This window comes from the organism of the source record quoted next, unplaced genomic scaffold (genome assembly GCF_019419815.1).
Source record: "Pyrus x bretschneideri cultivar Hongxiangsu unplaced genomic scaffold, Pyrus_bretschneideri_v1 Contig93, whole genome shotgun sequence".
NCBI classification, from domain to species: Eukaryota; Viridiplantae; Streptophyta; class Magnoliopsida; order Rosales; family Rosaceae; genus Pyrus; species Pyrus x bretschneideri.
In genome coordinates this window covers 163833-182653 of record NW_025999835.1, presented here as the reverse complement: position 1 = coordinate 182653, position 18821 = coordinate 163833, and the positions used below count along the sequence as shown (strand labels likewise).

The window sequence follows — 18821 nt, the reverse complement described above, 5'->3', positions numbered from 1 at the left end:
ATAGAAAGTAACATAGAATGTGTAGAAGGTAAAAATATGTGTATGGATAGTACCAGCCTTTCTTAAAATATATGAAAACAAACCAAAGTTAAAACCAAGACCATACAGTTTTACCAAGTAAACTAAACACTCGTGAGAGACAGCGAGCTGCAAGGGTAAAAGTATAAGTTGTGCAACGGCATATATGAATAATATGAGAGTGGCATGAGGCAATGAAGCAGGAAAGCGGGAGGAAAGAAGCAGAAAGATGATGAAGACCAGGTAAGCACTTTAGTTAAATAATAAATCACAATTCACACCCTCCTCTTTGAGAAATTTTTAGTTGTGATGAGAACACGGATAATACATTACATGTTTTTATGCAAGTAATGAAAAATTTTAATTTTTAAATTATTAACCTTTTAACCTACGTAACGTAATATTTATATAAAGATACGTGATGTGGTGTACCAACTCCTCTCTTCTCTTCTCCTCTTGGTTTCTTTTCTTTTATTTTTCGTCGAAACCGCGTTTTCAACTTTGAATAATAAATCAACACATTCAAAGTCTAACATTGATTCTAAGCTCAGCACACTCAGACCTCCCCCCCTTCTCTCTCTCTCTCTCTCTCTCTCTCTCTCTCTCTCTCTCTCTCCCTCTCCAACCAACCCCCAAGAGTCCCTTTTTTAGAGCTTTAAATTGAAGTTTTTTGTTTCTGGGTTCCCGTGCTCGTTTTCATTCATTTTCCAATTTTCCTACTCTTTCCGTTGGAAATTCAAATCTCATCTGATTTTTCCGTTTCTGGGTTTTTTCAAATTATCATCCAAAACCTTGAAGTTTCGATCTTTCTGGGGTTTTCTCCAATTTTATTTTCTTCCTTCTCAAGTTTTATTCATGCAGGATTTTGAAACGAGAAGAGGCGATCAGAATGGCTGTTAGGGGTTCAATCCTAGTGGTTCTCCTTGTAATCTTCTCCTCCACTTTAGCAGCGATTGCCGGACTTCACAGCCACGACAATCACAACCCAAATGCCTCCACTCTCGCCGGCATACAACTGCCGGAGCACATGAGCTTCAACGCCATCTCATCCTCCTCCTCATCCCACACTGGCTGCAGCCTCAGCAGCTCTAAAAGAACAAACCAATCAGATTCAGCCATGGAAGATGTTGGCGACTCTGACGACGACGAAGCCGCACCCGAATTGAACCCTCATAAACAAACTATGAAGCTCCATCTACGGCACAGATCACAGAACAAACAATCCGAAAGAAAAAGCTCCGTGATCGAGTCCACAGTCCGAGACCTCATCAGAATTCAAACCCTCCACACAAGAATCGTCGAGAAAAAGAACCAGAACACAATTTCAAGGCTGCAGAAAGACAAGAAGTCGAAGCCCTACGAATCAAATCCGGTTGTGGCCCCTGCAGCCTCACCGGAGTCTTACACCAACGAGCTTTCAGGGCAGCTTCAGGCCACGTTGAAGTCTGGTGTCAGCCTCGGCTCCGGCGAGTACTTCATGGATGTTTTCATCGGTACACCCCCTAAACACTTCTCTTTAATTCTCGACACTGGCAGTGACCTTAACTGGGTCCAATGCGCGCCGTGCCACGACTGTTTCGAGCAGCAGGGCCCGCATTACGACCCGAAAGACTCAACTTCTTTTCTTGACATTAGCTGCAAGGATCCGCGGTGTCGATTGGTTTCGTCCCCGGATCCTGCACAGCCCTGCAAGTCCGAAAATCAAACGTGCCCGTATTTCTACTGGTACGGAGACAGCTCCAACACTACCGGCGATTTCTCCCTCGAAACCTTTACTGTGAACCTCACGTCACCGAACAAGGCGGGGTTCAAGAGGGTGGAGAATGTGATGTTCGGATGCGGACATTGGAACAGAGGACTATTTCATGGGGCTGCAGGGTTGCTAGGGCTTGGCAGAGGCCCTCTTTCCTTTGCATCTCAGCTCCAATCGCTGTACGGACATTCGTTTTCCTACTGCCTTGTGGATCGAAACAGCGACGCGAATGTCAGCAGCAAGTTGATTTTCGGGGAGGACAAGAACCTCTTGAGCCACCCGAAACTGAGCTACACTTCCTTGGTGGGAGGGAAAGAAAACCCTGCTGATACATTCTACTATGTCGAGATAAAATCCGTCATGGTCGGCGGAGAAGCGGTGGACATACCGGCTGAGACTTGGAAATTGGCGCCGGAGGGTGCCGGCGGGACAATCATTGATTCCGGCACCACGTTGAGTTACTTTGCCGATCCTGCTTACCAAATGATCAAGGAGGCATTTGAGAAAAAGGTTAAAGGGTATCCAGTTGTGAACGACTTTCCAATTTTGAAACCTTGTTACAATGTGTCAGGTGTTGAGAAAATAGAGCTGCCGGAGTTCGCAATTGTATTTGCGGATGGAGCTGTGTGGGATTTCCCAGTAGAGAACTACTTCATCCAGATCGAACCGCAGGAAATGGTCTGCCTGGCGGTGTTGGGGACTCCAAAATCCAGCCTTTCGATCATCGGAAACTATCAGCAGCAGAATTTTCATATCCTCTATGACACAAAGAAGTCCAGGCTAGGATATGCACCCATGAAATGTGCTGATGTTTAGAAGCTGGAGAAAAATTGTACACATTTTTTTTCCTTCTTTTTTTGAGTTTTTCCTTCTGAAAAGGGTCAGAGGTGACATACAGAAATTAGATTAATTGTTTTTTCTTTCTTTTCATTTTTCATTTTTTTTGAAGTTTCAAGTGATTACATATTGATAGCCACAAAGGGTCATAATCTTTACTCAAAAAACAAGAAATATTAATGCTTTTTTTGCATATTTTTATACTGGTTATTGGTCTTGTTGCCTTCTGATGTGTTTATTTTAATTAAATGAATCATTCTTTGATGGTTTTAGACTAGAATTCTTTGCTTATTGTTGCCGATTTAGAAAATACGTTGTTGTAATCAGCTTAAATATTTCAAAATCTGTTGACTGTAATTTGATATGGAATCCTGAATGTTTCTTAGCCTTTTATTTTTCTATATTATTTTTGTTATCCCGAAGCCTAACACTATTTGGAATTACTATGACGTATTCCTGGTCAATTATTAGGTGTATGAAACTTTAATATATAGGTGTGTATAAGACAAAGAACGGGTCAACCGTTTGACAGTCACAGCTTCTATTGATTTCAACATCTGTATTTGGATCCCATTCAGATCCTTTTTGTGGAAATATGAATTCTCACATTTTATTCTTTCATTGTATATAGTATGGCAAAAAATTATGTTGATTTTTTTATTTAAAATTAAATACAAACAATACCTAATGATATATAGCCGCACTATGTACGATATTGAACGGAGATGATCCTTATCCACACAATTCAAAGGCCGTTCAGATTAGCCCCCTAAAGTTGCTCTGATAAAATATTTGTATATCAACACTCAATCAGTTTGGGCACCCTTTGGCAATTTTCTTATGGGATTATTCCGTCCTTGTCATGTTGTTCATCTGGCAAATCCTAGTGACATGCGAATCCCTTGTCATAGAATGACTTTCATCCAACTGAAATGTTATTTAGATGGTATTTTGATTCAATCACGCATTGTTATGTGTAAAAGTTCAAATACGTAACAGCAATGTGATTGACTTAAAGTAACGTTACAATAGCATGCGTGCATTTTCACGTAACAATTTGCGAGAATGCTTTAGAGTTATTTCTTGCTGTAGAAGAAATGAATGGCTTTTATCATAAGGGCTAATCAGCCTTGTTATGTAGAGAGATCGAGTGGCTTACCGGGGAAGACCATCAGAAACCAAAGCTGATCGTGTGCCCAATTCAGTTCATTTTCCTTCATTCATCTACACATTTAATGCTAAGTCATAGTTTTGTTGTTTAGGAGCTTGCAAGAAACAAATTTGATATGCCTTCTCCTTTCTCTCAAAACTATCTGACTAGTATTAGTGGCTCCATCGCTGGCGGCGGGGCTAGCTTTTGTTAGCCTCTCGTTGTATTGGTGTTATCTTCAACTTAATTGTTTGAAAAGTGTGACAAGTCTAACCTTGGATGAGGAACAAGCAATTGGGATGTGATCCTAAATACTGGAATTGGATCCCATCTGGATCCACTTTGTGAGGATCTTAGGGATCCCCACATCTTAATCATTAATCGTGTATCATACGATCAGGAATCATTTGACTTTTTTATTTAAAATTAAACACAAATAGTATCTGACGAAAACTGGCCGCACGATATACAATGAACGACTAAGATGTGGAGATCCTTAGGATCCCCACAAAGTGGATCCGAAAAGGATCCTCTTCCCTGAATACTAATGAAAAAATGTTATGCTTCAAGGCTTCAAGCAAATGAACTCTCTTCCAAATGAATTGATTTGATGACTGAAGTGTTTCAATCAATCTGATTAAGTTGATACATAATAGGCCAGAGGATTGGATCCTTTTTGTGAGAATCCTTCAATCACAGTCATTCATCTTACATCGTGCGGTCATAAATCATTGTAAATTTTTTTATTTAAAATTGAATATAAACAATATTTGACAAAAATTAGCCGCACAATATATGATGAATGGATATGATTAGAGGATTCCCGAAATCCTTACAAAGAGGATCCAGCGAGGATCCTCTCTCCATAATAGGTGTCCAATCTCTTAATAAATTGGGCATTAGGAATTTGAACTTTCTCACTATCATTTAATAATAAGTTGGACTTGGGCATGTGGAATGGGAATTGAGGCTTGGGCCTTGTGTGGATCACGCTTGTGCTAATTAATATTAATTAATCAAGGCCTTGTGTGGATTAGGCTTGTGTTAATTAAATCTTAATATTAATTTACTATTAATTAAAGGAAGTGTTATTGGCACTCTAAAAATCTCATTCTACACTCCTCACAAATGTATTTTTCTTTCTAAATATAGAAAATTTGGATTGTAGAATGAGAAATTTGGAGTGCCAATAACAATTTCCTTAATTAATCAAGGCCTCTAATATTAACTTAATAGGATAGGATCAAGGGACAAATATTTTTACACTTCTTTTCAACCTTTAGATTTTATATCATTCAATGGTCCTAATTAAAAGTGATGTGGAGGATTTGAATCAATAAATAACATGAATGATGACATGAATTATAAACCATCATAAATAATTAAAATCTACAAAACGTGGGAGGGAGGGATGAAGAACTCCAATGATTTCGTGATTGCCCAGAACAACCAAATTTGGTAGGTCTTCTTGACAATTTGACCAAAAGAAATAAAGAGTAATAATTACAACCCAAAGAACCATCCAAATTTTAAGATATCAAAGTTTTGCCACAACCCAATTCTCACCAAAGATACTAAGACTAGGGTTTAGTTTTGTTTATTTAACAAAAGATTCAAGAGATCGAGTGATAGTTTGATATGCTTTGTGTGCTCCGGAATATTGTACAAATCGAATTAAAGTACCTTGTAATGAAGGCATTGTAAACTTGTTTATCATGACATTGGAATTAGGGTTTTGATGAACAAGTTTTATCCATAGTAATTTTTGGACGGTGCTCTTGCAATTCAAGAGTTAAAACCATAAGCACTTCAATAATTAAATTCTACTCTTACGTTTTCTTAAAAAAAATCTATTGGTTTCATTGCGCATATATATATTAATCAAATATAATCTACATACGGCATAGAGGGTTTCAGAAAAATGGAGATTGAAATATTCATTTACACAAATATCTTGTAATATTCCACCAAAAATCCACCTAGGGCCGGCCCACTTCCTCATTTTCTCCTATAAATACACCATTTATCTCCAAAATTTAGGAGACATTTTGCTACCCACAAAAACTCAAACACATTCTTTCTAGAATTCTAACTTTGGCATTGGAGATTTTTCGGCCAAAGCCCCTCTATTCATCGTGGGCTCATGAGGCTTTTGGCCTTAATCTTAGATGTTATTATTTTGCAGGTGCATTTTTGTCAAAGGAAGAGACGACGGAAATTTGTATCCACAAATTTGTGCTTTCATTAAGAACTCTAATTTGAAGACTTGAAGAAGACTCTCGCTTTCAACTTTCTTCATTCATAGATCCACGACTATGATGGCAGGAAATTCAAAAACTACAACCAATGGGACCCCTTATGTTGAAGGACATGGATTAACTGATGTAGATCGTGACATGGCTCCACGCCGTTGCTCTGCGAGGCTTACCACGGAAAAGATCGTTCATTTGCCACCACGAAGTATTGTGGCCATGCCAGTAGTGGCAACCATCACTGTAGTGGCCCACGAGGCAACTTCTACTCATCGCAAGAAAACCCTAGGGCAGGAGGCTCACGGCTTAATCAGCTAACAGGTATAGAACCAAGCAATTACTCGCCCTCGACAGCAGCCCTTGGTGCCTACCACCTTCACTTGGACGCGAGCTGCTCATATCGAGGCAGTCTAAGTAGTGTCAACCACGACGCAAGTGGCAACTCAACGCAAGCCCAACGCGTCTCCAACTCGAGGCCAAGCAAGACAAACCGAGGCGGCCTAGCGGCCATATGTCTGACTTGTTCTTGTAGCCCTTTAGACGGTCCAGCATGGTCCTAGACCAATTCAACCAGCCCAGATCCAGATTCCAAGGCTAACGGTTGAACCAAGGGTATTTTCACCCCACCTTACTGCAAATCTGACCCATCCTAGCTCAAGCTTTGCACTCGGAGTCCATTACACTTCCACTACTCAAGTAGATGTCTACCATACTAGTTTTCCACTTTAAGTGGTGAACAACACCTATCCCGACAGATAGTCAAATTGATAAGCACCTTTGCGCATCAGACTACCTTGGTAAATCAGCTCATGCAGCATGCCCCAGACGAAGTGTCCTAAAATAGGACAAGGGCAGAAAATGACGTTTCTTTCCAGCACCGTCCCGGCAAGCAGCCCATCGACCAACCACGAACGGAACGTTCTGGTAATGTACATTTTCGTCTTAGCACGGGGAAGAAAATGCACTCTTGGTTAGGCCCTAGACGAGCATACATTCACGGTTGGGGCCACACTTCGAAAAACATGGACAATCTTCCAAGCAAATCGTTCATTTGCAGCTAGGCCCACAAAGAGCACATTCATCCTCACATTGGGAGTAGGCAGCATGATGGACGGAGAGAAGCAATCGTTCAATCTAGCTCAAGTTCAACCGGTAATCTATGAGTAATTTGTTTGCTTACCAGGAATGTTCCACGTGCACCGCATCCGCGACATAGACTGACTGAACATAAGGAAGAGCAGCCGAGACCAGCAGGTCATGACCGAGGATATTCGAACGCCCCGCTGCCCTGGCAGAGGCAAATTCAGGAAGAAGTAAAGAGGCTCTTGACCAAACGATTGTGCAGATTCCAGTGCATCGAAACCACAGACGAGGCCTTTCGCATAGACGTGGTACACATGAGATGATCATTTTTTACGGACAAGATCAAGGAGACGGAGACCTGGAAAGGCACTTGAAGCATTATCGTAGTGAGATGATCCTCTACAGGGCTAACAACTCTTTAATGTGTAAGATATTTGCTACAACTTTGCAAGGCGAAGCGCTTGATTGGTTTTATACCCTGCCTTTACAGTTCATCCAGAGTTTCGACAAGCTTTCTGTAGTTTTCACTAATGAATACTCATCACACCTTTCGATCAAGAAGAAGTCTGATCATATCTTTAACATCACGAAAAATTTGAATGAGTCGCTCCGCGACTATATGAAAATGTTCAAGGCGGAGAAAGCGAAAATAATCGGTTGTAACGACTCAACTGCCAACGCAACCTTTCAAAAAGGACTCCCAATAGATTATCCACTATCAGATAATTGATCATAAAGGAAGATCTGACTCTAGCAGATTCATTCACTCTAGTAGAGAAGTATGCGCTTTGGGATGAAGCTCGATGAGCAAACAAAGCACCTGAGCAACCTCAGAATGAGTCTAAGGTAGCCCAGAAAAAGGTGGACAAGAGGCAGTCTAACGACTGAAGCAGGCAGGGGGCCAAGCGTAAAGACCGATCCCTGGCAAGAGGAGGTCAAGCTACCAAAAACTATACCAAGTTTTCAATCCTGATCAACCAAATCTTTCGCGACCTCAAAAGTGAGCCTTGGTTCAAGCTACCAAGACGATCAGAATGAAACACCTCAAAGTTGGATCAACTATTGCGTGTTCAATCGAGATCCTGGTCACACGATCGATAATACATGGAGGGACTACTTAGAGAAGCTGGTAAATGAGAGTAAATGCGACAAATACTTGACAAGCCAGTTAAGCAGCCTAGAAGGAACGTAGAAGTAGACACGGAGCCATATACTAAGACCATCAGAATCAACGGCATCTTCGCTGAGTCGGAATACTTGGGGGCCACAAACAACTCTGAGAAGAGGAAGATTCATCATGATATAACAATCTCCCAGTTTCAGGCAACTAAGGCCCACATGGACCCATCGTTGGTTTCACCGAGCAGGATGCTGAGGGAGTTGACTTCCCACATGATGATTCTCTGGTAGTGTGCATTCAACTGGCATATGCTATAGTCGACAGAATGATGATGGACTAAGGCAGTTCAGTAAATTTACTTTAGCTATCCGTCATTTAAAAGACAAGCCTGGAAAGCACGATAATACGCCGAGCAGAAGTACTCACAAGATGCAATGAATACACCTCAACTACTATTGGTAGCATAACATTCGATGTGAGAACACCACTAGTAGTCTTAAAGCAGACGTTCATTATAGTTAGTGACCCATCTCCTTATAACGCGATTCTAAGAAGGTTCTAGCTAGTGAAACTTCGTTGAGTACTAAAAAAATTTGATTCTGCATCCTGGGAGAATGAGTTAAAGAGATCAAGTAGGCCGTATCTCGACGATGCACAATACAAATGCTAAAGGAGTCAAAGAAGAAGTTATTCGTCCACATAGGAGCTACTGAGATTCATAAGGACAAGCCTGCTACAAAATAGCAACCACATCAGGCAGATCAAGATGATGGCCTTTAAAAGGACACGTCGACAAAAGAAAAATGATGGAAGACAAAAGAGGACAAAGATGAAATAAAGCGAATAAAAATAGTTTATTAATTTCTATCAATTTGGTAAACTGGCACAAAGGCCAACAGAGTTCAAGTAAAGGAAAAAGCAAAGCAGGAAAGGAAAAGAAAGTAAACCCTAAAGTTTATCTAAAAAGACTGCTCAGCAGCTTGGACATCTTCGGCAGCCGGAATACTACCACCAGCATCAACCTCTCGTGCTTCAGCTACAGCTGCCCCATCTTGAGCAGCACTATCACTAACCATCCCTGCTTGGGCGGTACCACCTTTGGTAGCACTTACCTAGGCAACTTAATCTTCAGCTGCTCCACCAAAGGTGTTCTCGAAAGAAAACTTAAGTAGATCATTGGAAATAATAAAAAGCTCGACGTCCTTATCAAATGAGACGTAGTTAGACGGCATGCCAAAGAAATGATCTATGTTGCCAAGTTGTAGAAGCCAGCTTGAGCTTGGGCAAGGACAACCTCAAGACTAGACTTCTCGCTCTTCAACTACTTATTTTCCTCAATCAGGTCAATACGAGCATTCTGCAACTTATCTAGTTCCTTTTTCAAGTTCTCGTTGGTAGACAACGTTCTTTGCAGCTCTACTTCCTTGAACTCAAGTCTACTAATGAACTTCTTGAGTAAAAAATTTCATTATGCATGACGAACAACTTTACAACCTTGGCATCACGAGCATATCGAAATTCTGAAATGGCAAACTGAAGGTCATGCACTAGCAACGCTTGGACTTCAATCTCTTTCTTTGCAATGCCATACTTCCCCTGGATCACATTAAGCTGAGCTTTTAAGTCACTGATCTCTTGGTGAGCGGTCTCAAGCTACGGAGCAATGGGGGCAGATGAAGGAAGATTTGTGAAACACATGTTCATTTAAGCAACATCAATAGCATGCAATTAACAATTAAAGGCGGAATCATGCTTGTATGCACTTAAAACAAAACATTTACCCATGAAATTCAAAGCTTAGTAGATAGGTGAACCAAGACTCAACTCAAAACAAAGTGAGTTGAGAAATCAATACCTTTGTAGATTCCTCTTTGCATAAGCAAAGGCTAATCACCCAAAGAGAGGGCCTTCATTCCTTGCATCTTAGATCCATGGATTTGGATGGATGAAAAGGTTTCTCCAAGTTCCCAAAATTGAGAACCTCTAATGATTCATCACCAAGGCATAATCAAGAAGAAATGAGTGACCTTGGAGGAGTTTGATTACTAGATGATCCCTCCAAGGTGGCCTAAATTTTAGAGAGAAAGGAGAGCTTGTGTTCTCATCCTTTCCCCAAAAATTACCATATGTAAATTTTTAGGCTATAAAGTCCTTTATATAGTCCCTTCAAATAAGTGACCTAATGGACCAAAAGCCCTATTCTTCTAACATGGCAAGCCTATAGGGTTTATTGGGCTTTCAAGCCTTTTGTTTATTCAAGTTGTCATACAACTTGAGTTAATGGGCTTGACATTCAAATCCCATTGGGCCTTGCGGCCCAAAACTAACCCGAGGTCTTTAACGAACTTATTCGTTTGATTAATTAACATATTAATTAATCCTAGCCTTAGATAAATAATTAAACCATTTAATTATTCTTACTCATCTCCGTTGTTTCTTCAAACTCTACCTTACTCGGTGAACGATCCATTAGGTTCCTTTTAGCGAGGCAATGGGCGATTAAAACTCTTTCTAATCGATTGTGAATTGAAACTTACTTTCAATTCTCCCGTTAGTGATAATACACTTTTAGGGCTTCCACAAACCATGGTTGACGCCTAGCAGCATGTCATGGTTACCCAAGCTAATCAAAAGAGGTGGAGAACCTATTCAGTTTTAGGATTACAAATGCAATACGGTCTTTCTCTAATACAATACTCTTGACCACATTGTTTGGTTTGATAGTTTATTCATGTCTACTATCCAATGTGAGTCTTGTACTTATATGATTACCTTGAATGTGATTTGGAACACATTCCTAAATCTCATTCATACTTTGGCCAAAGATTCTTAATCATATCATAGAGTATTCTCCCTCAAACAGTTTGAAGGTTAGAGATCCCTTGTTGCGCATTCACTTGCCTCCATGGCTAAGTGGCTTAACCCCAACGATGCCATGGACACCCTCCTGATGGAGTGACTTTGACATAATCAAAGATTAAGGACCTAACCACAAGACAACTGTGATGCCTCAGGTCAAAAGACTAATTTGCATTATCCCAACCATGAGTTCTCATGTGACATGAATATGAGAACTCTTCGTTGATCGTGTTCAGTGAACTCATTCTCTATTGAGCACCTACGTACTTGTCTTGATGTCACACACACCAATGACTCGAGACTAGTCACTCTCCCTGAGAGAAGACATAGCACGTACTGATCTTAACGGACTGTCAATGCCCAATTGACAATCCTATGATCAGGAACGTTTAGGATGTATCAACGAAAGAATGGTCTCATGAATCTAACTTCTTTAGATCACATTCTTCCAATCACATATTCCTTGGACTTATCGTTTAAGCATATAACATTTATATGAAACGGCTCAAACAATAATGTTTGCCCTTAATATTAAACTAGATTAGTTTAACATGTGAAATGTCCATAAAGTATCATCATATGATTGGTTTTAGGGCACATTTCCAACAGCAGATGCATCAAATCCCTTCAAAAAGGTAAGTTCAGACTTCAACTATTTAATTTTCTCAGCAGCCGAGCAAGCTTCTGCTACCATGGCTGTCACTATCTTTCTACAAGCCTTGGCATCATCCTGCTCTATACACGTGTACTCGACCGCTAAGATCACAGATTTCTACATCATAACAAGCACGAAACCCCTTCGTGACTGAACCTTACGCCTCGCAAAAAAACTGGAGTCGATAACCTTGCTTACACCATTAACAAACTTAGCACATACTTCTGTGTCCTCAATCAGATCGGGATTTAACAGTGTATAGATCTCCAAAAACTCCCCCAAGGTTGGTTTAGCAAGTTGTTCACGGTTGCTCATGTGGGCAAGCGATTCCTTCTCAACAGGAAGACCTGTTCTGGCACCGCCTTGGCAGTAGAATTGTCATCCTCGCTTTTCACCGCTACACACACCTCCGAAATCAGATCAGACTTGGGCACGGAAGGTTGTCTTGGAATAAAACCAAACATAACAGGCACGGCAAAACTCCTCCACTGCGTAATCTTGTCAACAACTGTTTTAGCAATCCTCATAGCAGCAGACTTTATGGGCTCAAATCCAGTAGCCTTTTTCTTCCCCTTGGAAGAAGTCAAGTCAATCATGAGCCCCCTAACAGTGGATAGACCCTTGTGAGTAGTAGAAGAAGTCTTTGGCTTTTTCTCCATCAATAGCTCTCAAGTAGGCGACGAAGATCTCTTTCTTCCACCTCCACTAGGAACATGCTCCATGATGGCTATTGGATGAGCGAGTGCCTCACCCTTAATCTTTCTAATCTCCTTCTACAGAGACAACCCACTTTTCTCCCTGCGAAGAGGACTAAGCAACCACTTTTCTCCCTGCACACTTTTCATGTTTAGAGAAGTCTTAGGAGTTGAACCAAATTCCGAATTGACATAAATAGAGGAGAACAAATCAAAAGACATCTAAACAAGAAGTATAAAGAAGTTTAGAGACTAAGCAACCCAATTCATAAGATAAGCGAGGCACGCGCCTCAACCTTGCCTCTCTTCCTTCCTCCATCACTACATGGGCCTAAGCCTAGCAGCTTAGGATTGGTGCCCCAGCGCCAAGGTCTATGCGCACAGGCCTGAGCCTAGCGCACCTGGCCCACCCCAGCTACACACAAAGTACGTTCAGTTTCATCACTTGAGCTAGACCGAAAACGGAAGCCTAGCACTAAGTTCAATCTCCAACAACAACGCAGCTCGTGTTACTAGCCTTCAGCCCAAGCCGAGCCCTTTTCGTGCCATGCCGACCATAGCAGTAGCAGCACAATAGCCCCACGGTTGCACAATTCCCCGCGTCCTTGACCTTCGTCAAGCCAATATTTAAGCCCCAAGGCTCTAAAAAAATCATGAAGAAAGAGAAATTTAATTTTTTTTTCTTACCTTGGAGAAGAAGAAAAACAACAGAACACAATTCTTTGCATGGGCAAACGAAGAAGATTGCTAGGGAGGAGGAACAAATATCCTCTGGCTTTCTCTCTTTCTTGCGGGGATTTAATTGCACTCTAAATTTATGTAACCCCCTGCTTGGCGCAGACTTAAATAGGTTTTGGTGGCAATTACATTCCTTTTCCTAGAAGAATTTAAATTCCAAATCAAAAAGGGAATCTACATTAAATTGGGACACAAACTCCATGGCAGCTTTGGATTCCTACACCTCATGCCTTTTCCTGCGAGTAGGTGAGCATATGTGGGGGCATTTGTGGAGCCAAAAATAAACCCAAAAATCATGGAGCTGACACGTGGATTATTTTCCAAGAAAGAAAAGACTACCCCTATTAAATAAGCAAGAAGCAGTCTCATTCACCACGCGCAGCTGAGGTTGAGCATGCAGAGATCAATGACTACTCAAGGTACTCTGTCTGTAGGAAAAGTCAAAGATATTTATGAAAGGATAATTCCTTATTCTTATCTTAAATACATTCATAATCAGAGAAGACCTATTTCAAGTAAGTTATCCTAATTCCATTTATTTAGGATATTTACCTAATTACTCCAAGATATTTATTTACACAAATATCTTGGAATATTCCACCCAAAATCCACCTTAGGGCTAGCCACCCCTAAACCTTAGAGGGCCGGCCCACTTCCTCATTTTCTCCTATAAATACACCCTTTATCTCCAAAATTCAGGAGGTTTTTTGCTACCCACAAATACTCAAACACATTCTTTCTAGAATTCTAACTTTAGCATCAAAGATTCTTCGCCCAAAGCACCCCCCCATTTATCGTAGGCGCGTAAGGTTTTTGGCCTTAATTTTAGGTGTTATTATTTTGCAGGTGCATTTTTGTCAAAGGAAAAAAAGGCGAAAATTTGCATCCACACTTGATGTTCACACTCTATTTATTACTATTACATTGGAACTACATTTATGCACATCCACAAACGGAGGTAAAATTTAATCGAACTTGCCCATGATCTTTAGCGAGGAGTGAGAATGAGAATTGAGGGGTGTGGTTGAATTCGAATAGAACTTTCTACATATCTCCGAAAAGGAGAATTAAACCATGGGTGTAATTATAGGAAAGAATGGTGTGATGTGCGATACATCGTGAACCATCTTTAACGAATAGCTTATGGCGAGGTGTTAAGGAAATGAGTTCTTTATGGACGTGTCTATGCGTAGACGACAATGTATATGCAGGATGAGCTTCTGTTAGGATTATAGAGAATATGTGTACCTTTCATTGTGATTGATTAGAGAATCCAGAGTTAAGTCTTGAGTCTTAAAAGACTTAGCTGAGTATTTATAGAAATCTAGATAGTCCTTACAGGGAAAGTGATCCCAATTAAATCAGGAGACTATTTAGGAGGAAATCTAGGATAAGATACCCAATCTTCTCTAGAATCATGTTTACATTGCCTAATTCCTAAGATGTCCTAATTTGACTTAAATTAGGGTTTCCTTACTTGGGAGACAAGTAGTTCTTTAATAGAATTTTGTCTAACCACATTTGTCTAACTTCACTTGGTATTATGACTTTGTCTGACTTGTCTAATCTGACTAAGGCTAGTCCGACTTAACTAAGGTAGTTCAGTAGTCCAACCTGACTAAGGTAATCCGGAAGTCCGGTAGTCCGACCTGACTAAGGGGCCTATAATACTAAGGGCCTATAAGTGCAACATGTTTTGATCCACATCAGGCCTCTTAGTTTGTTTACTTGCTCGTCAAGTGCTATGGGCATTTCGGTCATTCTCGCCGCCCAAGGTACCACATATTAAATATGTTTAAGTTTCAAGTTCTATATAATGTATAGACACAAATCTCAAAATTTAAACATATTTAATCGTAGTTAATAGGATGACAAGCATTAGCACCACTCGAGTTGTTAGCAAAAATGCACCCTACAAAATTTTTAACGAGAACTATCAAAATATTACTTTAGGAGCTCTATAAAAGAATACTCCATTACTTCAAAGAATCATAATGACTATTAGTCAATAATTCATAATGATTATGACTCAGTTAGCCAATATAAATTAAATATTTACTTAAAACAATTAGCATTAATTATAGAGAACCATTAGGTGCTCCTTTTTCCTTTCCTATATTACAGTTGATTTTTTAAAAATCCTTTCTAAATTTGAGTTAAGAGCTCATTTTAGAAGCCTATTGGAAAGGGTAATGCTAAGGTAATCCTCTCTAAATTCTAGTTAAGTTTTCATTTAAAAACCTCTCGGACAGTACTATAGACAACTTGTAAGCATATGTGATGAGCAAATAAATCATATGAAAACATGCCGTGGATAATTCTTACAAATAAAAGTTTTTTTTTTTTTTTTCCTCCGGCTAAAAGCAATCAAATCAAGTTTAATTACATATATGCATTCCTTGGTACTCAATTTCAAGTCTTACATAACCATATAAAACTCATAATTTATCACTCTCCAAAACTCATGTCGCTTTAAACTCAACTTGTGTCTCAATTTGCCCCATACTACCAAAAAAAAAAAAAACGTATATAAATCAGTTAAAACCGTATACGTGTTACAAATAAGATCCATTGTTGCTTCAGATGTAAACCACATAAGTGCTGTGTGGTTGAAAATTTATTTAAAAAAAGTAAAACTCTAACAAAACCGAATCTATTTGTGCAACTTAAACAGTTTTAATATAGATTCATTAACGGAGTTTGACTATAAGGGGCAAATTTAAGACACGTGAGAGTTAAGTGAGGCTTGAGTTTTGTTTTCAGGGTGTTGTTGTTTGTTTCCGAATTTAGAAAAACAGTTACCACAAATAAGTCATTAAACTTTATTTATTTATTTTTTTTAAAAGGGAACAACTGGTGGCAAGTCACAGTTATCCTTTTTTTTTTTGAGACCCAGAAAACTTAGCCTCTCTTGGCCACAAGTCTAGCTTCCCCACTAACAGCACGTTTCGAACCCAAGATCTCCAGTTTTTAATTTTAAGGAAGCCTCGTAATCTGCCATTTACCACTAGATCACCAGCTTGTGGTTAAATAAGTCATCAAACTTAAAACTCGATAGATGTGGTGAACCTGCACTTCAAGAATTTAAATAATAATTCAAAAAAAAAAGTACATCCAAGTCATTAAGTCCATGAGAGCATGCCCATTAAGACCATATGGATTTTTTATGCGCATTTGAGAAATGTAAAGTTCTTCTGTCACTTAATAATACTGTTTAATAATATTTTTCTTAATTTGTAATTGCAAGATTTTAAATTTTAATATTATGATTAATTAGTTTCATATATTTTTATTTTTTCACCTACAATGATTACGTAGTTAATTTGAATATGAAATATATTCCTGAAAAGACAACATCCCACGTTTTTTTGCCACCCAAGGCTTCGGTACATTTTGAAATAGAGATCTTTCTACTAGAGCAGGTGCTATCCGAGAACAATTAACCGATTTGGATTTACAAATTATAGCGTTATATCAAAAAAGAAAATAAAGTTTTTATTCCATCACTGTAAATTTACATTTGGGCCATTATGGAGTGAAATTAAAAAACTTCTTAATCCCAATAAGTTGGGCTTTACTTAAGACTTTTGAGGGCCCAGGTACACCGATCAGGGGAGGTAGGGTTTTTTAACCTTCACTTGTCATAGAGTTCTGGAAGACAAAGTGCTTTTGCAGCCAGCAACACTCAGCAGCCAGAGCAGCGGCGCCTCTCCCTCATCGCAAAATGGGTGTTTTCAGGGTGAGCCGCGATGATCTTACTATGTCGATCTTATTTATAACAACCCAGTTTTTTGTTTTCAGAAATCATTTTCTGTGATTTTATTTCGTTTTTCAGTCAGTTTTTAGCTTTTTGTTTTCCGATAGCATGGATTTAGAGAGATTAAAATGGTGGGTTTTGTTTTGTTGAAACAGTTTCACCAGTACCAGGTGGTGGGGAGAGCCCTACCGACTGAGAAGGATGAGCACCCCAAGATCTACCGGATGAAGCTCTGGGCCACCAATGAGGTCCGTGCCAAATCCAAGTTCTGGTAAGTTCTTTTACATCTTTATCTATTTTGCTCTATGCCTTGTATTTGGTTCATGAAAATTGTTGGGAATGGAAAAAGATATAACTTTTAATATTAGATTTTTTGGTAATTTATGGTTTATAATACCAGATAAACTGAACCCACACTTACCGTTGGTGCTAATCTAACTAATTTGTATTTTATATATTTGTTTTTATTTTTGAATGGTGTAAATCAAAGTAAAATAAGCATAATTTTATAGTTCCGTGAAAGGGCAAAACTTGTCTGCACTTGTGAGATGAACCAACTGATTGCGTTTTGAATTTGCTCTAGGATGATAGTAGGGGCCAGGAAGTTGAGTCCTAGAATGGTTGTCGTCGTGGTTGTTTTGGTCTTGGCCTCCCTGTAAACCGAAAAGCGAGAGAAATTTAATTCTGTATAAGATTAATCAACTTTTCATTATTGTTCACGAATGCTTCATCTTTTGCTGTGTTTTTTTGGGTTTTCAATCTCATTCGGATGTTGTTCTCTTGATGTGTATTTTTATCATTAGGTACTTCTTGAGGAAGTTGAAGAAAGTGAAGAAAAGCAATGGACAAGTTTTGGCCATCAATGAGGTATGCATCTTACATTTTCGTCATCTCTCTCGTACTCTATGAACCAACATGAAGTTCTTTTACCGAATGTCTGTTGGCTTCTTAAGCTGGGCCATGATTCAGATAAAAATTCGTTCTAGTTTGATTGTTTATGCTTAACCTAGAGCTTAATTGACTGTGAACTCAGTTTCTGATAACGTTTCATATATTGTTTTGATAAAAGTTCCGGGGTTTTTTATTCCTTAGATATACGCTTATATTATGTGGTAGCAGCTTCTGGAATAGGGTTGTCATTTAAGTTTTAACTTTTAAGGTTCTTTTTGGTGTAACGTTGGACGACACTAAGTTGAACATGTTGAGACTGAGAGGAACTGTATTGCTAGTGTTCTTTACCGTTTAGTATTCAGGGTATTTGGGTTGAAAAGAATAATTCTGATATTGTTGATTGCAGATTTTTGAGAAATATCCTACTACCATCAAGAACTATGGGATTTGGCTTCGATATCAGAGCCGAACTGGTTATCACAACATGTACAAGGAGTACCGAGACACAACTCTCAACGGTGCTGTTGAAGCCATGTACACTGAGTTGGCATCTCGTCACAGGGTGAGGTTTCCGTGCATCCAAATCATCAAGACAGCTACCATCCCAGCAAAACTCTGCAAGAGGGAGAGCACCAAGCAGTTCCATAACTCCAAGATCAAGTTCCCGTTGGTGTTCAGGAAGGTTAGGCCCCCAAGCAGGAAGCTCAAGACGACATACAAGGCGTCCAGGCCCAACCTCTTTATGTAATCTCGTTATGTCCTAAGGGTTCCCTTCATCCGAAGGCTTTGCATTTTAATTAGTTAAACTAGTTACCGGATTTTTGCTTCGTGGGAGTATGAACATCTTTTTTTCTATTATCTGGATTGTTTCAGTTTTGAAGATTGCACACTTTACAAGTTCAGAATGAATTTAATGAGCTTGGTACTTTCGCTTATGCTTTTCATTTGATACCTTTTCAAGTATGAGCATCATTACTTTTGATAAGGAATTTTGTCTCGGATGCCCGGCTTTC

At 39.5% G+C, this 18821-nt stretch overlaps 2 protein-coding genes across 2 annotated transcripts; both read left to right on the top strand.

Annotated features, from left to right (window-relative positions):
* Window positions 1-889: 889 nt before the first annotated feature.
* Window positions 890-2803, top strand: LOC103965826 (aspartyl protease family protein 2-like). Its single transcript, XM_009378920.3, has one exon. It carries the CDS (start codon window positions 908-910, stop codon window positions 2585-2587), a length of 1680 nt encoding a protein of 559 aa, XP_009377195.2. The 5' UTR covers window positions 890-907; the 3' UTR covers window positions 2588-2803.
* Window positions 2804-16740: 13937 nt separating this feature from the next.
* LOC103965837 (60S ribosomal protein L18a-2) lies at window positions 16741-18743 on the top strand. The gene is made up of 4 exons (XM_009378929.2): window positions 16741-16899; window positions 17073-17188; window positions 17721-17784; window positions 18215-18743. The coding sequence occupies exons 1-4, from the start codon at window positions 16885-16887 to the stop codon at window positions 18554-18556; spliced, it is 537 nt and encodes a 178-aa protein (XP_009377204.1). The 5' UTR covers window positions 16741-16884; the 3' UTR covers window positions 18557-18743.
* The last annotated feature ends 78 nt before the right edge of the window (window positions 18744-18821 follow it).